Source organism: Ictalurus furcatus, chromosome 16 (genome assembly GCF_023375685.1).
Source record: "Ictalurus furcatus strain D&B chromosome 16, Billie_1.0, whole genome shotgun sequence".
Taxonomy (NCBI): Eukaryota; Metazoa; Chordata; class Actinopteri; order Siluriformes; family Ictaluridae; genus Ictalurus; species Ictalurus furcatus.
Window position 1 is genome coordinate 24,165,052 of NC_071270.1, and position 20,032 is coordinate 24,185,083.

General features: G+C 41.0%; 2 protein-coding genes across 2 annotated transcripts in view; one reads left to right on the top strand and one right to left on the bottom strand.

The window, feature by feature from the left end:
* The window catches only part of unc13bb (unc-13 homolog Bb (C. elegans)), an 84,160-nt gene extending 73,380 nt beyond the window's left edge, over window positions 1–10,780 (bottom strand). Inside the window, exons 1-2 of the mRNA XM_053644710.1 lie at window positions 10,382–10,780; window positions 1,477–1,506 (exon numbers count right to left, since the gene is read on the bottom strand). Coding sequence (XP_053500685.1) covers window positions 1,477–1,506; window positions 10,382–10,403 — 52 coding nt within the window. The 5' untranslated portion in view covers window positions 10,404–10,780. The remainder of the gene's footprint in view (window positions 1–1,476; window positions 1,507–10,381) is intronic.
* A 2,429-nt stretch (window positions 10,781–13,209) lies between these two features.
* Window positions 13,210–19,526, top strand: stoml2 (stomatin (EPB72)-like 2). Its single transcript, XM_053644714.1, has 10 exons — window positions 13,210–13,451; window positions 14,747–14,899; window positions 15,137–15,236; window positions 16,326–16,384; window positions 16,493–16,594; window positions 17,188–17,322; window positions 17,960–18,104; window positions 18,221–18,300; window positions 18,969–19,097; window positions 19,285–19,526. The coding sequence occupies exons 1-10, from the start codon at window positions 13,407–13,409 to the stop codon at window positions 19,420–19,422; spliced, it is 1,086 nt and encodes a 361-aa protein (XP_053500689.1). The 5' UTR covers window positions 13,210–13,406; the 3' UTR covers window positions 19,423–19,526.
* The last annotated feature ends 506 nt before the right edge of the window (window positions 19,527–20,032 follow it).

Consider the following 20,032-nt stretch of genomic DNA (forward strand, 5'->3'; position numbering starts at 1 on the left):
GCTTTGTAAAGCTGTAACTAAGTTTTTCCGACATCTTCTGAGGAGACAGGATGGTCTCTAACAGGACAGGCTGTTTTTTTTTTTTTTTTTTTTAAATCTACAAGGGTTATGTTTCAGAAACAATGATATTTGTGTCATATCACCCACTCCTGTGCACAACAGTCTCTCTCTTCTTTTGCAGGCAGAAATAGAGAAAGACAGAAAGAGAGAGAGAGACAGAAAGAAAGAGAGAAAGAGAGAGAGACAGAAAGAGAAAGAGACACAGACAGAGAGACAGAGAAAGAAAGAAAGAAAGACAGACAGAGAGAGAGAGAGAGAGAGCGAGACAGAGATCAGAGGAGATTGGCCAGACTGACAGGAAGGCTACAGTAACTGAAATAAACAGTCTTTACAGCTGTGTTGAGCAGAAAAGCGTCTCAGAACATGTACAGGGATGCTCTATTAAAAAAATATATTTTTTTAAAAACCCCATGTTTGGTTGTTGATATTTTGAAACCTTCTGTACGGAGAAGCAACAGTCAGTTAAAACTGTAAACATAACCTTTTCCCACACGGGAGTTAACCTCCGCGGTTTCGCCTTGTATTTTTTTTCTTTAAAGAATCATCATCAATGTTATTATCATCATCATCATCAATATTATGATCATTATTATGATCATCAATATTATCAATAGTATTATTAATAATAATAATAATAATAATAATAATAATAATAATATCACCAATAGCAATATTATTATTATTATCATCAATATTGTTATCATTATTATCATCATCATCATCATCATCATCATCAATATTATTATTTTATTATTTCTATAACCATTTCCTCAATCCTCTGAAAGCCTGGAATGCATGGTTAATAGGAAAGAGGTTTAGAGAGTTTAATCGGTGCTGTGGTGTGAGAGAGCAGGACTGGAAGAGCATGGGCATTCCCCGTCATTCCCTCACTTCCTCCTCGGTCACGGGGGCTTATGGGAACACTGTGAGGGCAAACAGTGCAGAGGATTAGTGCAGGGGAGGAAGGGAGGAGGGATTAGGGCTTAACCTACACTGATCTCATCCCCAGCGGACGGGAACCACGGGCTCGGGTCGTTCCCTAACGCTGGTCGATGGACCGGGTGTGGCGTCCTGACACAGAGACGCAGACGGGGTTTTATTCCAGCGTACTTCCCTGCTATTTACAGCACGAGCGCGTCCGACCGAAAGCACAGAACAATCTGACTGAAGCTACGCTTTAACTTTCTACGTGCGCGGTGACGTGACTGAGGGAGGGTTCAAAATGTCAGGATCGGAACAAACCCTGAACAAACGAGCTCTTGTAAGAATGCTGAAACCTGAACGCACGCGCACACACACACACACACACACACACACACACACACACACACACACACACACACACACACACAGCTTTTGTGTTAGACTGCAGAAAAAATGCCACAACACTCATAGAGGAGAAAAGTCTGTGCTTACCTGGAGGCCCCTGGAGTCTGGCTTTCTTTACTAAACAGGGGGAGAGAGAAAAAAAAATGAAAAAGAAAAGAAAGAAAATAGAAAGAGAGAGAGAGAGAGAGAGAGAGAGAGAGAGAGAGAGAGAGAGAGAGAGAGAGGTTAGGATGTTACAGGGGTGGAGTATTGCAACAGAAACACTGTTTTGTGTTTTTCTTTCATCTATTCCCCCCCCCCCCCTTTCTCTTTCCTTTTGGTCATCCTATTCTTCTTCCCTTTCCTTCTTTTGCTTTCTTTCTTCATAATTTCTCTTTTGCTTCCCCCCTTCCTTTTCTGTACTTTTTCGTTCCTTTCTCTTTTTCCCCTTTCTTCATCCATTTCTCCTGTTATTTCTTTCCTTCCTGTTCGCTCTCTTTTCTTCTTTCTGTCTTTTGCTTTCTTTCATTTTGATTTTTTCCTTCCCTTTCTCTCTTTCCCAACCTTTTCCATACGTTCTCTTTTTTCTTTTCATCCATTTCTTCTGTCATTTCTTTTGAGCTTTTTCTTTCCTTCTCTCCCTCTCCCTTCCTTTTCTTACCTTCTCGTTCCCTTCTCTCTCTTTTCTCCTTTCTTCATCCATTTCTTCTGCTATTTCTTCCCCACTCTCTCTCTTTTCTTTCCTTCTTGTTCTCACTTTTGTTCTTTGTCTTTTGCTTGCTTTCTTTCTTTCATCTGGATTTTTCTTTTGATTTTTTCCTTCCCCATCCTTTTCCAAACTCTCGTTCACTTTTCTTTCTCTCTTTTTTTATTTCATCCATTTCTTCTGTCATTTCTTTTTTGTCTTTCTTTTCTTTCCATCTTGTTCTCTCCAACCCCCCCTTCCCCCCCCTTCCTTTTGCCCTTCTTAACCTTTTTTTCATTTGCTATTTTTGCTTCCTGTCTTTCTATCCTCTGCATCCTTTCTTTCGGCCATTCTTACCTGTTATTTTCTCTTAATTTCACTGCCCTTTCTTTTCTTCTCCTTTACTTTCTCTCTCTTTCTTTCTTTATTTTTTTTAAGCAGTGTCCACATTTTTAGCTGGCTTCTACAATCCACACAGTCACTATTACAGGATTGAATGAGACTATTACAGCAGATTATTTACTAGATGAATGTGACAGATGGATGCTGGGATTGGACTGTGTGCTTAACGGCATCACAGGATTAACAGCACGCACATCGCTCGAACCCCCAGCCCCAGCCCCGCCCCCCGTGAATTTTTGTCCCCCTCTTTAATGGACTGGCAGAGATCAGGTTTGCTCTGATGCTCTTAAACGACACAGTAGGATCAGGCTTGGATTGAATTTAGAAAGAAATCGTACGAGAAATTTCACATCACGACACCTGGAGATATTTTCAGACGCAATGGTGCTTGGGTTTACTATAATAGCAAAAAATTATATATTTATTTATTTATTTATTTTCAGATGATATATAACCATTTCACAACATACCCTAAAGAACAGTAGAGCACTACACAGGACTGTGTGAAAATCCAAATGTAAATTAGAGCGTACACCTCGGGCACCGTGAGAGACGCTGGTGCAAACCGAGCGTTCAAAGTTTTCCATGGATTCCTCAACCTTTCCACTGTGACGTGTACACAAGCGCCTCCTGAATCCCTGACGCTTAATGTCCGACCGTTAACGTTGCAACGTGCTGCTGGACGATAACGATGGAAACTGAGGCTTATCTCAGATGCTGGTTCATGTGCTTCCCACGCGAAGCGTCCACGAGTAACTCCACATCCTTCCCTCCGTGATGTTAAACCGGCGTCACGGCCTTCACACGAGACGCTTGAAGCCATTTATTTGAACGGCTGCATCACAAGGCCGCGTACTACCCTGAGGAAAGCACTATACGCCCTCTTCCGTATACATGAGCTCACGGACGCCCACAATTGGCTAGTAATGCTGTGATTGACAGGGGACAGAGAGCATGCCCCACCCACACTGACAACATGGCCAGTTTTGTTCCCTTATCTCTCGGCCGTGGATGGATTTCCTGCCGAACAGGATCGCCGACAGTGTGATGGTAAAAAAGTAAATAAAATGAGAGAAAACCTGTTACGATTGTTGTATAACCCCTCTGTTACGACTGACCCCCAGCAAGTTAGGCCTTTACGTTCTGCACTCGCACGGTGTAATCGAGAAGGGCGTCAAAAAATGTTACACTCATGATGAATGACTAACGAATCAGGGCAAGAAAAGGCTCTACAGCGGAGGAGAGATTGGCCTTCCGGGAGGTCAGCGAGCAGAAACCGTGCAACAGGAAGCAGGAAGTGAGGATGGACTCGGAGCACGTCGGCTTCTGGAATTTGTTATTTACTTTTGCCCGTCTGAATAGAGAGCGAGGTGTGTGGACGCTTAAACTGCCAACAGATGGACAGAGGATTACAATTCCAATCTCTTTCCCATTTGCTTCCACTTTATTTCTCGCTCTTTCTTGTTCGCGCAATGCATCCTGCCCTACTTTTTCCCCTGATAACAGCGTCAACAATTCTCTACCAGCGACCGAACCTATTCTTCTGCATTGAATAACATTTTTATTTTCTCCAACGCACTCCAGCAAACTCATCACTGTAGTAAAGCACAACTTTCATCTCGAATAGCTCGTATTGTACATCTGGGTCACTTGATTTTTTTTTCCCCCCCTCCCACAAAGAACTGTAGATTGATTTGAACCCATGAACAGCTTTCAATATTGATGATACACAGATAATAAACCGTCCCTGCTTCGGGAAAATCTCAGGACACAGGCACGGCTCTTTTTTTCCTCCCTGATCTATCTTTCGAAAATGTTATGGAATGAACTTCCTTTAGCAGTCTCTTTGCCTTACAGTCCAACTGACATAGGTGTGGTCGGTCACGGTGAAGGAGGCGTGGCCTCACTGCTGTCGATCTCAGTAAAACAGGTGCGGCTTAAGTAACGTCAGTCCCAATGAAGGAGGAGCGGCTTACGTTCCTGCCCGTCTGTAAAGAAGACGTGCTTCTGTTCGTCAAGCTTAGTAGAATTAGGCGTGGCCTCCTTCCAGTGAGAGAGGCATGGAGTCTATAGGTTAATCATGTCATACTAAATCATGTAGCAAGATTCTCATGGTAGTTTTATGACTGTTGTTTTATCTAGCTCTCGCTGTCAGGACCAGTTACTAACAAAAGACAAAAATGGCAAAATGTTAAATCACAATAAGAAGCTAATCTTTAAAAAAAAAAAAAAAAAAGTCCAGAACAAATAAGCTTCTCACACCCAATAATTATGAAGTATACTCCTTCACCAAGGCTGACAGGCAGAGAGGCCCCACCTCCTTCACCAAAACTAAGCAACACAGAGGCCACACCTTGTTCACTGAGACGGACAGGCAGAGAGGCCCCGCCTCCTTCACCAAAACTAGGCGACACAGAGGCCACACCCTGTTCACTGAGATGGACAGGCCGTGAGGCCACGCCCCCTTCACCAAAACTGTAGCACAAGTCTATATATGTTAAAGGTTTAGAGATGCTCCTTCAATAAATAAACGATGTTGAGGTTGTATATTAAGTATGTTAAGGTTACTTCCCTCTTACTGGTGATGATATAAAGATTAACTCCATACCAACACTTTATAACCGCCCGCTTGTATACTACAGGCACGTTTTCCTTCTACACGAAGCGAAATCTATTTGCTTTAGAGTTGGTTAGGATCCAGGACGGCCAGTTGGCCAAGTTTAGTGTGTGAAGTGGATTAGAGTAACCATGCACACCTTCTTCCAAGCGACAGGTGAACGACAGTTACGTCTTCACCTTCAAGCGCGTGGTGCACGAGACTCCTTCCTTTACTAAAAAGTAGAAACATGCTGGGACGACGGTCTGGAAGACTTCAATAAAGCCCGTCCTGTGACTGATGACTGGAAAGACGAGAGCAGAACAATAAACAGGACCGCTAAGAGGAAATTAGCCTGGAGTGATATTAAAGATGAACGGGTAATGTTGATTTGACGAGATAGGATGTTCAGTTGTGCCGTGTGCACTCACGCCGGGTCTGTGTGTAATGACATCACCATAGAGATAGGCTTTGGTCTGGACAGAAATAAGGAAACTGAAGCGATGGTGTAAAGGAGAAGGTGAGTCATGTGTGTCAGTCACGCTCCGGACCGGGTCGTACGCCTTCCCCAGTCCTTAACTTTACCAATCGCTTCAGTAACTCGGGATCGTTTAATCGGCAGACACGCATCAAAACACACACACAGGACCTCCCGGACTAGGCAGTTTGACCATTATTTTAGCTAGCTCAGTGTTTGAATGCTATAAAAACTGATTATATTTCCTTTCTAAATGTGACAATGCATTTCAATTTGTGATAAATACATCTAAAACAGGAAACAGATATAAATATAAAATTGATTTAGATGCAGTTCATTATAATATGATTTGATGTCAGCTTTGAGTAAGACCACGCCTCCGTCACAAAGACTGACAGCAACAGACGCCACGCCTCCTTCACCAAAACTAAGAGATGCATAGGCCAAGGCTCCCCCATTGAGACCTCCAGGCAGAGGCCACACCTTCTTAACAGAGACTGACAGACACAGTGGCCAGACCTCCTTCTTTAAGACTGATAGCAACAGAAGCTATGTCTCCTTCATTGAGACTGACAGGCACAGAGGCCACACCTCCTTCATCAAAACCAAGAGACGCAGAGGCCACACCTCCTTCATCAAAACCAAGAAATGCAGCGGCCACACCTCCATCATTGAGACTGACAGGCACATAGGCCACACCTGCTAAGAGACACAGGCCACACCTTCATCAAAACCAAGAGACGCAGAGGCCACGCCTCCTTCATCAAAACCAAGAGACGCAGAGGCCACACCTCCTTCATCAAAACCAAGAGACGCAGAGGCCACACCTCCTTCATCAAAACCAGGCGATGCATCTGCCACACCTCCATCATTGAGACTGACAGGCACAGAGGTCAAACCTCCCTTACTGTAACTAAGAGACGAATTTCCGTCTCAGAGATCGACAGCCACTGAGGCCACACCTCTATCAACAGTGGGAGAAAACCAAACCACGCCTCTTTCAGCCTAATAACACAGTAAAGGTGGGAGTGCGTGCAGCTGGAATATAAGGTCATGTGAATAAACTGTCAATCGAAGTGGAAACTAAAAAACAAAACATTGTTTAGTCATAGAAAATAACCAGAAACAAACAAACAAACAAACAAACAAAAAGAGACAACATTATATCAAACATGCACTTATAGCATATTATTAAAACTTGTAAAACCTGCAAACGTGATTTCCAGCTCAAGGTAAAACAGCAAGAGAAACATCTTAGACCAAACGAACATCATGACGAACATCACGGCTGGAAGATAGAACGATATACGACCGATATCGTCATTAAATTCTCTCATAATGTGCTTTTCTTTTAATTACATTAAAAAAAATATACATTTTAAATAATTACAATTGAACCTCTTTCAGTGCAAAATATTTTTTTTTTCCATTTACAAGAAATAAAAATAAATTTGTTACAAATTAGTTTATTAATAATAATAATGGTAAATTTTTTATTATTTACAAAGTTTTGAAAACCACATTGCTGGCAGTTCTGTGAGGAAACCTACAGCCTGCATCACGAGACACACAGTATCGCGTTCCACAGAAATGTCTTCGAGAAACCCGGTACGATATTTTGGGTCGCGTCGCCCACCCCGACCGACACAGAACTTCCCCTCCTACTGCCCAATCAGCTTCAAGTCATATTCTACACAGTTCTGCATGCGATTCGATTTCTGGACGGGCCGCTCGGTCCGACTCATCACATATCATTTCTAACGTTACGTCACAAATTCCCAAAAATTCCTCTCTGCTTTTCCGGCCACCGATTCCAACATGACACGGACGCACTACTCTTCACCCTGAAAGACCCGGATGGAGAAATTCCTCTCGCACCTTTTACACCTTGTCGTAGCAGGCCTCTAATGCAGAAATACATGGGCTTTCACATTTTGGCACATTTTTAGGGAAACGTATGTAAATATTGGGAATAGGAGAATTTCAGTGATTTTACACTCTGAACAATTGTAGAGAACGTCTAAGGCTTCATTTAATGGGTGAACTGCTTACGTAGCCCCGTGACTGATAATCTTGCACTTAAAAAGGTACTTCCATACTGTTCTTAATAAAGATAAACCGCAAACCAGGGCAAAAATGTTCCACTCGATAAACAGGAGTTACGATACGTGGTTAGAATGATCGTGAATAAATATCCAGTAAACTAGTTTATGAAGTCCGTCCTTGTAAGCGAGGGAGATTTCCGTTTTCACGCTGCACGCGGTTATCGTTCGGGTCGTCGTGAGAGCCGTGTCAGAGACGCTTTTGTTCTCGTGGGATTGTTCTGTGGAGATTCGGTGACGGCTCATTATGCAGCACACGCATAAATAAATCTGGAGGAACAAAAAAGGGAAGAGGCGGTTTGCCAGAAGAGTCGACTGCTGAGGTCCACCCACCTTCTCTTCATCACACACACACACACACACACACACACACACACACACACACACACACACACACACACACACACACAGCTGGAGCAATGAAACCGTACACGTCTCGTTCAGAGAGTTACCGCCAAGCACTGGGGATTCTGTTTCAATCAGTTACCAGAAACATTTCTCTCAAAGCGACTTCCGAGTGAGGGTGAAAGGATCCGAGTCGAACGCAGAGCTGTTTAAGGAAACGTTTGGGTGGGAAAAGAGAACGCATGCAGTTTTCCCTCTCGGCCAAAATGTAGACGATCCTTACAACGAACGGGATTCAAAAAAAAAAGCACGTGTATAAAAAGACATTCGAGACGGAAAATAAAATAATTTTACTTTTCCTCAAACAGCACTTCCTGAAAAGGTTTTACTCCTCAATTTGCAAAAATGACATTTTAAGAAAGTCATATCTATAAAAATGCTTTTTTAAAAAAAAAAAAAAAAAAAAAAAAAAAAAAAGTTATCTGTTTATGGTTAAAGTTAATGTTGTGAAACGTCCATGAAATAAGTTACTTCCTGTTATCACGTATGACACAGCAGCTATTAAACAAAATAAATAAAAATAAATAAATAAAAAGTCCTTACAGCTGTTTATTGCAGCCAAAAATGCTTAATTATGTAGCATTTATTTATTTATTTATTTATTTTTAAAATGTGCGATGCAATTTGCGGAGTTTTTTTGTGCTTTTTTTTTTTTTTTTTTTCCCCCATTGGCGAAATCGTAATGACACGAATTGCTTTGCGTGGTCTTTCGCGGTGATGTTTGTTGGTAAATGAGACCTTTTAGCTGTACACGTTCCACACACGTGAATCGAGGAGGGCCTTGGCTGAACGCGCGTTGTGATGACGTCACGTGACGAGTCTTGGCCCAAATCCGCCGTCATTTTGAAAAAAAATAAATAAATAAAATATCGCAAGCTCCTCCGGATATTACGGCGTTCGCTTGATTTTGTGTTCGTTTCTGTGATCGCCCCCCCAAAATTAATTAAATAAATAAATAAATAACAAGAATTTTTTAAAAAATAAATAAACAAATCACTAAATCCTGGGCCGTTGTTCCATCACTAACACCTGTACAGGAAGGGAACAAGGGAAAAATTACAGTTTAAAAATGAAAAATTTTAAATCTTTAGGTCAAAAAGTGTCATTATTTTAGTACAAACAATTGCCAGTGCTCAAAGTTTCAGTTCGTTTCGTTTGAGAATTCACATCCTCGAGTCTCAGTGCCTCATCTGTACGCATTTCTCAAAATTGATCTGTGACAACCGAGAGTGTAAGTGCGACGTGACGGGAGCTCCACGTCGCCCTCGTCGGATCTGAAGCACGGAGATCGGACCCCAGAAGGGGCAGATGCTGATCTGGGATTGGCGACTAGCCCCAGAGGAAAGCTGCTCGTTACTAAGAATGTGTACAGGACTCTCTCTCTCACACACACACACACACACACACACACACACACACACACACACACATGACTTTTTATCAGTGGACTCATAAGATCAGACTCAAGTTCTCATTTAGTCTGCTCTGGAGTCTATGTTCATTTCATTATTATACAAAACATACACAACATAGATCAAGAAATTCTCCGTCTGTCTCCCTTATGTCCTTTGGTTGCATTTTCAAAATAACTACACATATACACATACATATATATATAAAATCAACATGTTGATTGTTCTTATGTGTACATGTAAAATAAGGTGAGTCATTGTATTCCTTCATTCAATCTCAAACATGCTGTTTGGTGAAATGGACAGACTTTTCATTATAAGTACAATAAGTCTTGCCCGCTTTCTTACACAAAGACGGTAAGGATAATGGTTGAAAACAACATGGGGGGGGGGGATAAATAAAATAAATAAATAAATAAAAATAGCTTACAATTTCCTTTGAGTAATTTCAAACCCCACAAACAACTACTACTACCACCACCACCACCACCACCCCCAAGCAAAAACCCAGATTATATTATATTACATAATTATATGATTGTTCGAATAATTCTGACCTTAAATTAAGATTTTTAAAACAACTTTTTTTCTTCTTTTTTTTTTTAAAGACAGAAATTCAGTCACACTGAAGGAAACAGCTGGGAGCAGATGTGGAGATGTGGAGATATGCCTCATATTTTCTAATTGTACCATTTTTGTTTGGAATATATATACACATGTTTAACACAATATATTCCTTTATAAGAAGTACTTAAAGCTCATTTTAAATATAATACTCACGAATGAGAATACATGTGTTTGAACTGATTTTCTGTAAAACAACTCAACTAGTACAACTTAATTTTAAAAAAAAAATCAAAATTAAAAACAAACAAACAAAAAATCATATACACACACACACATACACACACACTCACTCACTCACTCACTCACCTCTGACACACAGAAGAGACATGTCAAGCTCTTTACTCCGCTTCTAGTGATTGTTTTTATCAGGAAAAAGTCAGCTTCCCGTCCGGACACATTTCCAAACTCACTTTACAGTTTATTAAAGTCACTTTATTTGTTGCACTGGAATGATGAAGTGTCCTACAGGTGCCACGTCCAGACTCCCTCTGCTCCCCTCGCCATGATAAAAAAACAAACAAACACGTCGCTCTCACACCGAGGAAAAGCGGAATGAGCCACAGGGCGGGACTAATCACTCTTAAATGACGTGAGGCCCAACCATTCAACTAAGAGAGGACTTCAAATGAGTGCGGGACACCCAAAACAACCGACCAATCACCAACGCAGAGGGTGTGTCCTAACGCTGAATAAACATTCAGAAGGAACAGGTGTGACGCGCTGATTTCTAAAGTGCACCGCGTTTCCGTGGCAACCGCGTTCGCCTTGATAACTATTTACGGAAGTGACGTCTCTGTTTAACGAAAATTATTATTAATATTATTTTAATTTTTTTTAAGTGTGTCAAATTGTATATTAAATCTTATTTTAGTCTACTGACTAAACTCAATTTGTTCCAACTCATTTGACGATCTGATGCAATTTCCATATTTTTCCATATCGTTTTATTTATTTGTTTATTTGTTTGTTTAATTATTTTCTAGCTAATGTCATTCCCAAACCAAAAGCTGAGTTTAATATGAAACATTAAATTAAGTTAAACGTTTAATTACTCACACAGTGACTTTTTGTAACCACTTATACAGTGCTAGTCAGGGTCACATTGGATTTATTTATTTTAGTTAATTGAACATTTATATTAACAATAATAAAGGTAAATGTATTATTGAATACTTATACTAGTAACGTTTAGTATTTAATATGATAGCTACTAAATAAAGCTAATTTATACTAAATAATGTATATTTTATTTTTTTATCCTACATTCTGGTTATTATTATTATTATTATTATTATTATTATTATTATTATTATTATTTATATTGGTGGCAGTGGTGGTAATCATGATTAAACAATCTCTCTCTCTCTCCATATATATATATATATATATATATATATATATATATATATATATATATATATATATATGTATGTATGTATGTATAAAAGTAGTTATAAACAGGATGTAGGAGCTTGGGGGGGGGGGGGGGCTTCTTTTTAGTAAAAACAGGACCATCTGATTGAAAATAAAGCATTAAAGTGTATTACATCATTATTACTGCAGCTCAGCTCCACTTTCTGTTCACATGAACCCAAGCTGAGATCTCCACTGCATGAGCTTTCCCCTAATTTAATTAACCACGGCTCTCTGGCCGACTGTATGCTGTATGACAGGAGTCTGGTGACTGTGACTAACAAGTGTGTCTGATTATGTCTGATATTTTAATGCACACTGGCAGCTCTGTACATCTCTAATCTAGTACATGACAACACACGATGGTTATTGCTGCGTTCTTATAGCTGATGTAACAAGGACAGCAGATCACATCAGCTGGCGACTTTGCTTTAGACAGCTATCTTTGATTGATAGTTTAATGCTGATGAACTCTGATCTCTAATTTGACTACTGCAATACCAGAAAATAGTCTATCTTGTTTATAAAAGCCTGTTAAGCTTGGTGTATCAACAGACCTATCAGAACATCAATATGTTAGTTACGTAGGTGTGGTGCGATTCTGTGGAGATACTGTTACCACCCTAAAGTTGAATATTTCTCTACAATGGAACATCTAAAAGGTTTTGTTCCTCTTAGACTACAATTTAAATAGTTACCATTTAATGTTGTGGTAAAGTCTGTGAAACAAGTGAGCTCCTGTTATCACTTAGGTTATAGCAGCTATAAACAGCCGTTTCCACACCAGACAGTAAATAAGACAAATGTTCAATTTGTTATTTTACTGGGAAACCAGAAAGCGCACACTTTTTTTTTAAATTCTGAAAACTTTCCCATGATGCAAAACTTAATGTTACGATTTTTACCTCCGACTGTTACAAAGCTCTGACACTGGAGACTCCTTCCATAAATGTTCAATAAAAATCTTCTTATAGAAAACACCATCAACATATCCACAACTACAAACCTTTATTTTATTTATTTTTTTTATTCTGATTATGTGGAACATCTGCCATACATCCGAGTGTATGAGTGGATTATTATAAACCTGCGATTTGAGTTGCAGCTGCACTATTATCAGAGCTGCTCTTACTGAAAATTAATCAACACCGTCTGACCAATCAGAATCGAGAAGGTTATCTCTGTTTTTCTAGACAGACTGGTTTCTCCAAATGACCAAAACAAACAAACAAACAAACAAAAACAACAGATCCTACTGCTGATAAAATAAGGAATTCACTAAGTAGTGCACTATATTGTGTCCTAGCAATGCTGAGATTTCAACTGTTCTGTGTGTTTTTTCTTTTAACTAACTTGACTTGTTATAAAAAAAAATGTTTAAGAAAGAAAGAGAAAAATAGAGGTAGTGAAACACAGTCCATACTGATGGTTTTGAGTCCTGCTAATTCAGATTTTTGACGTAAACAAGAACGTATGAAACAAACACCCGGAACGACATGTTGATGCGTTGTGTTTCCAGCACGTGGCCGGACTCATTTTAGCACTGTACCACTCACTGACGTTGAAGTTTGCACTTCTTTTCCGACAAACCCCGCCTCGTGCGCTATAGCAGCCTATTAGTTCGTGAGAAGACCGCCGATTGGACAATAAACTATCCAATGGTTCAGAGCGCACGCGCTTTTGCCGTTCAGAAATCATTCTTCCATTATGACGCCTGGTCAAACCGACCAATCCCAGAACAGGAAGGCGGGGTTTGTCGGAAAACGGTTGGGAGAAACGTAGCTCTGATGTAACCGGTCGCAACTTTTAGCTAGCTCAGGTGTGGAGAGGTTCGTGTTTATAACTGAAGGTTTAAAGGTGTGAAAAATAATTGAATTTATTATTTTAGCAGACAAAAAGTGCTTAATATTAACACAGTATGCTAAGGACGGTAGTGTGTCGGGCCGGAAGTGGGCTTCTAAAGGTAAGTGACATTTGTGAATGACAGCGCGAGCTCCTCATGTGAGAGAGAACACAGAGTCAGGATTTCAATTTCATGCAAAAATATCATTTATCATGTAAACATCTCCAGGACTGTACTGTGTAGTGGGGTGTTCCAAAGGTTGTTTTTATCTATCTATCTATCGTCTCTGTGTATCTACCTGTTTCTGTCTGTCTGTGTATCTATCTGTTTCTGTCTGTCTGTCTGTCTGTCTGTCTGTGTATCTATCTGTTTCTGTCTGTCTGTCTGTCTGTGTATCTACCTGTTTTTGTCTGTCTGTCTGTCTGTGTATCTATCTGTTTCTGTCTGTCTGTCTGTGTATCTACCTGTTTCTGTCTGTCTGTGTATCTATCTGTTTCTGTCTGTCTGTCTGTGTATCTACCTGTTTCTGTCTGTCTGTCTGTGTATCTACCTGTTTCTGTCTGTCTGTCTGTCTGTCTGTCTGTGTATCTACCTGTTTCTGTCTGTCTGTCTGTGTATCTACCTGTTTCTGTCTGTCTGTCTGTGTATCTACCTGTTTCTGTCTGTCTGTCTGTGTATCTACCTGTTTCTGTCTGTCTGTCTGTGTATCTACCTGTTTCTGTCTGTCTGTCTGTGTATCTACCTGTTTCTGTCTGTCTGTCTGTGTATCTACCTGTTTCTGTCTGTCTGTTTATCTATCTGTTTCTGTCTGTCTGTCTGTGTATCTACCTGTTTCTGTCTGTCTGTTTATCTATCTGTTTCTGTCTGTCTATCTGTTTCTGTCTGTCTATCTGTCTACCTATCTATGTCTATCTGTCTATCTATCGTTCGTCTGTCTATATATCTATCTATCTATCTCTATCTATCTGTCTGTCTGTCTATCGGTCTGTCTGTCTGTCTCTCTGTCTATCTCTGTCTATTGTCAATCTGTCTGTCTATATATCTATCTATTGTCTGTCTGTCTATGTATCTATCTATTTCTGTCTGTCTGTTTCTGTCTATCTATCTGTTTCTGTCTGTCTATCTATCTGTTTATGTTTATCTGTCTACCTATCTATGTCAACTGTCTATCTATCGTTCATCTGTCTGCCTGTCTGTCTATCTATGTATGTATCTATCTGTCTGTCTGTCTGTCTATCGATCTGTCTATCTCCGTCTCTCTGTCTATTGTTCATCTGTCTGTCTATCTATCTACCTACCTCTTCTGCTATCCTTAAAGCTAGTTTAAATGGAAATTTTTACCTGTAACCTATTTGTGTCTCTAAAGACTCTGTGTCTGTGTGTGTGTGTGTGTGTGTGTGTGTGTGTGTGTCTAGCACCCATGCCGGTCCGTCCCGGTGTTTTGGGGGACTCGAGCTCAGCAGCGATGGGCATCCAGCCTTCCCATGAACACGGTGATTCTGTTCGTGCCGCAGCAGGAAGCATGGGTGGTGGAGAGGATGGGCCGCTTCCACCGAATCCTCGAGCCTGTAGGTTATTAATCTGTACGCTCGCTCACTCGCTACGTAGTATTACTCTTATCGGTTCCTAGCTTTTCGGACACCCTGTAGATGAAGACCGTTGTAAGCCTGAAATGAATAAATGTGGCTAGAATAAGTTTAATAGTCTCGTATTTGTTGTATAATCATCTCATATTGAGAAACACTGTACTGTATTGAATAACTTGTTCAAGATATCCTCACTAAGACATCGTATCATTCCTCCAGGGGCTGAATGTATTAATCCCGATCCTGGACAAAATCCGCTATGTGCAGAGCCTTAAAGAGATTGTGATCGATGTGCCAGAGCAGTCTGCTGTAACTCTCGGTGAGTAGGAAGAATCTTTTTCATGCCTCTGCCTCTAAGTGCAGGAGGCATAATGCTGTTCGTTTTTGTCCGTCCATACAGATTACTGGGTATGTAACGAGTCGATTCGATTTACGATACCGGCTTCACGATTCGATTCAATCCGGTTCTCAGAATATTTCGGAACAAAATTTGAACGAAGGAAAATCATGACTGAAAAGACTCCAAAAAATGATTATTACCGAATCATCAACAATGCAAAACAACAGCAACAAAAAACTGCTACGAACAGAGGTTTAAGATTGTAAACAAAATGTACTACAAGTTCACCAGGTCTTAAATAAACATACATAAATGTATAAATTCTCCCAAAAATTGTATTAAATCAACAAAGTCACTGACCCGGGGGAAACGTAACGAGCAGCACCCGAGGCATAGTTTTAACTGTAAATAGAGCTCCAAAGTCGGCTAAATTGCCCGTCTGAATTCCGCCGCCTCCACGAAGGAACGCGATCATGTGACCAGCATGTTCTCTCTACGTGTTTTAAATCTACGCCTTGCGCAGATCGGGACCTCTGTTGTTCAAACAGTGCGACTGCATTACACGCGTAATGAATAGAACGCGGATTTCCACGATACGAGTCCCACGTTCCCTACAAAGGTCACGTGTTTTTGCTTCAGGATGTACCGTTACACCCCGTGCAAATTCATAACAAGAATAATTAGACCGTTGGCATCGAGTTCTACTTGTTTGATAGTTTTGCACTTGAAGTTTTCTTTGATGAGACATTTATTAACATTTCTGGAAGGAGTCTCCAGTTTCAGCGCTTTTTAAAATGTTTTCCGGACACACGGGACACTCTTTTATTTATTTAATTATTTTTATTTCTTCGTGTTATTCATGTAAGAGATAAGAGCTCAGCCTTGATCAGGATCAGTTTTGTGTATGAATATCTACGACTCAAATACAGAGATATTTCGGATTCGGTCACAGTTTCTGAACCTGAGCCTGAATAAAAACGAGTTGATTTTTTTTTGCCTTCACATGAATCAGGTAATCAGTGTGTTTTTTTTTTTTGTTTGTTTGTTTTTTTTTCCCCCGTCTATCAGACAACGTGACGCTACAGATTGATGGAGTTCTGTACCTGAGGATACTCGACCCCTTTAAGGTATGTCCTGAGACACGGCACCGTGCGTGCTTCATGACCCGTTTGATATATTTGATCTTGTGTAATTCCTTTTTGTTCTTGTTTTTTTTTTTTTCTGTCCTACTCCAGGCCAGTTACGGAGTCGAGGACCCCGAGTATGCAGTGACCCAGCTGGCACAGACCACGATGAGATCGGAGTTAGGAAAACTCACTCTGGATAAAGTTTTCAGGGTATCCCCCCCCCCCTTATCTTTATGAAAAACCCAATCTGAGAGTGCAAACGTTTGTATACAGAAGGAAGTTTCATTTACAGCAAAGACATTTAGGGTCACATATCAAGAGTTCAATTTTAACAAATAATAAAAATGAGCAAAATGTGTATATGATTAAAAATCTAAAAAAGGTGTTGGGGGGGCGGTGGCGGTTACACCCTCCACCACCCTTTGCATCTTCCAGATTTTCTCTACGTTCCTCTTAGATCCATATTTATTATATGACTTCTTTTCATCTACAAAAAATAAAAGTAGAATTCGTTGTGAAAAAAGAGGGGGGTGTACAAACTTTTGCACTCGACACGGGTTAATACTTTGTCTTCGGCCAGTTTGCTCTAAACTACATATGTCAAGGCGGCCACTATGGAATGAAACACTTGGGGTCATGCTGTTTCAGGAAAACAATCAAAGTCAGGGCGGTGTGACGAAGCGGAGCTACCGTTACCATGGCGACGTTGATTATTTTCCTATAAAAGCATGTCATGTAGTGTTTTTTATCCACCCCCCACACTTTTACACCACAGCAAATCCATTTGTCACTTTTGTTATCAGGAGAGAGAGTCGCTGAACGCCAACATGGTGCACTCCATCAACCAGGCATCTGATTTCTGGGGGATTCGCTGCCTGCGCTACGAGATCAAGGACATTCACGTCCCACCGCGCGTCAAAGAGTCCATGCAGATGCAGGTGAGAATGGACACGCTCTATAAAAGGACACCGACCGTCGATGACAGTCCCCCGCGAGACTATTTCGGAACGGCCGATTGGATTGTTTTTGCCGAACGAAAGATGAATACGAGAGGAGAGTCTAGGATTTCAGCCTGGTATTTATTTCCTGGTATTTCCACGTGTAGATTTGTCAAACGGCATTTCGTATCAGACCACCCAATGTGTAGGCGAGCAAAAATATTGGAACACGTGACTGACCGGCGTTATAGGAGAAGACTCAGAGCTGTTCTCTTGGCAAAGGGAGCTAGTGCTGAAGGGAAGTATTGACTAAAAGGGTGCCAAATTATTGTTGCACACCTATATTTAACAAATGTGTTTTTAGAGCAGAGTATTTTTGTGATTTGAAAAAAAAATCAAAACATCAAACGATAAAGTCGAATAAAGAAAACCTGGTTTGCTCGTATTTACCAAGGGTGCCAATATTAACGGAGGGCGCTGTAGATCAGGCGATCGAGCGTGCAAGGATTCAGACCCGCTAAACTCGTAGCTATTACCTTCCATTACACGTTCGCCTCATTAGCCTGGGATAAAAGGGAAAAGCGCGTAGGTTTACTTCAAGGAAGCGGTACGGTGCTGACGTGCGACTCCTGCGCAGGTGGAAGCGGAGCGGAGGAAGAGAGCGACAGTCCTGGAGTCGGAGGGAACGAGGGAGGCGGCCATCAACGTGGCGGAGGGACGTAAACGAGCGCAGATCCTGGCTTCTGAGGGAGAGAAAGCAGAGCAGATCAACAAAGCTGCAGGTGCAGTTAAAGCTGTGTGTTAACAGTGTGAGATACAATAGGAGAGGCGAGAACACCTGTCATCGACAAGCAGTGTGTGTGTGTGTGTGTTGTACTATGATGTGTTTGTATTACAGGAGAGGCGAATGCTTTGTTGGCTAAAGCGGAGGCTAAAGCTCAGGCCATTAGGCTTCTCTCTGATGCGCTGACTAAGCAGGTACGGTACTGTGTGTGTGTGTGTGTGTGTGTGTGTTTGTGTGTGTGGAAATGGGGAATTATTACTTTTTTATCATCATCATCATTCTACGAAAGCTTCAAGTGCGGTTAATTATTTGTCGTGCTGTACGTGCAAATAGACGACTGCTTGAAGCCGTGGGCTGCGTCCCAAACCGCGTACTTACCGTCTATATAGTAGCTGAGATACATGTATTTCGCCTACAATACAGCAGGCAAGTACGCGGTTTGGGACGCAGCCGTGCTCTCTTGTTTGCCGTCAAACGGTCGAGCGCTGCCATGTGCGTACGTGTCCTGTCGCACAATGCGGTGAAAACTCCCACACGACGTTAACAGTGTGATTAAGGTGTGTACATGTCTGTAACGCACATCGATAACGTGACTAAAACAGGAATACTCCACACGTCTTAATTCCATTTGTGTTTACTTCGAGTAGGACTTTAATCGGATAGAGCACCCTTAGCACATTTTAAATGCAGCTTTAGTGTAATATTTTATTTATTTTCTTTATGACACTGATTTGGTTTAAAACAGCAACATGCTATTTTTCCAAAATGCAGCCTTTATGTCGTGCTGTGCGGTGTTCTACAGGACCGAGTTATGTTGAGCACGTTGTACTATTTTGTGTGTGTGTTTTTTTTTTTTTATCAGAATGGAAACGCAGCGGCGTCCCTCAGCGTTGCCGAGCAGTACGTCTCCGCTTTCTCCAACCTGGCCAAACAGACGAACACCATCATCCTGCCGTCCAACACGGGAGACATCTCCAGCATGGTCACACAGGTCAGCCTCCGGCACGCTTTCATAACCGAGGATCAGCCTTTTCCGCTTTATTTTCCACCAAATATGGAATTTATCTATTAATCAAACGGGAAAATATCGAAATATTTACTAACGTTCGAATGTTTGATCAAACCCGGAGCTCAGGGATTGTTATCCTCATCCTTTTCTCCCTCTGTCCTGCTTTTAGGCCATGGCTATTTACGGGACTTTAGCCAAGCCACAAAGCCCCGGCTCGGCGGAGGTGGATCCCGTACACGCGGACGACGAGTTCCAGTTTAACGCGGTGCCCGAGACGACAAGACCCGAGTCCTCCTCCGGTCAATAAGATCGACGCATTTCCCACTTTTGGACATGTTTATTCCAAAAACAAATCCTTTGCCATTCTGTTAAATATGTACGTAATTGAAATAAAATTACATCATTTTGCGAGCCGTTTAATTTTCTATTTTATCTCCACTGTGAATAAGTTCGGACGTTAAAGGATCACACTAAAAAAAAAAAAAAAAACAGACAAGTATTATTTTTTTTCTACATCTTTCTGAGAATGTGTTTCACTTCCAGTTTAAGAGTGAGATTAAAGTTCAGTGTATGAAACTTAAAGATTCTTGTACCTAGGCTTTACTTGCTTTCAGATTTCTTACCTTCTGCATTTTGAATTTGGAGTATTTTGGAGGAAAAATCGTACCTGTTACAATGTTTACGTTGCTTCATCCTCGGTTGAGACGTACTTGCTTTTGATCATTTAAGTTCAGTTATGTTTCCTGTGTGCAGAATAAAATATTGTCTATCAGTAGTGTGGAAAATAAAATGTTTTCCCCTTTTATCCAAACGTTGGATAAGCGTTTCAATCCAAACTAATGTTGCACACAGATAAGGACGGCGTATAGCTGCCAGTTTAGCATCGTGTGGACTGCGTGTCTAAACCATCACACAGT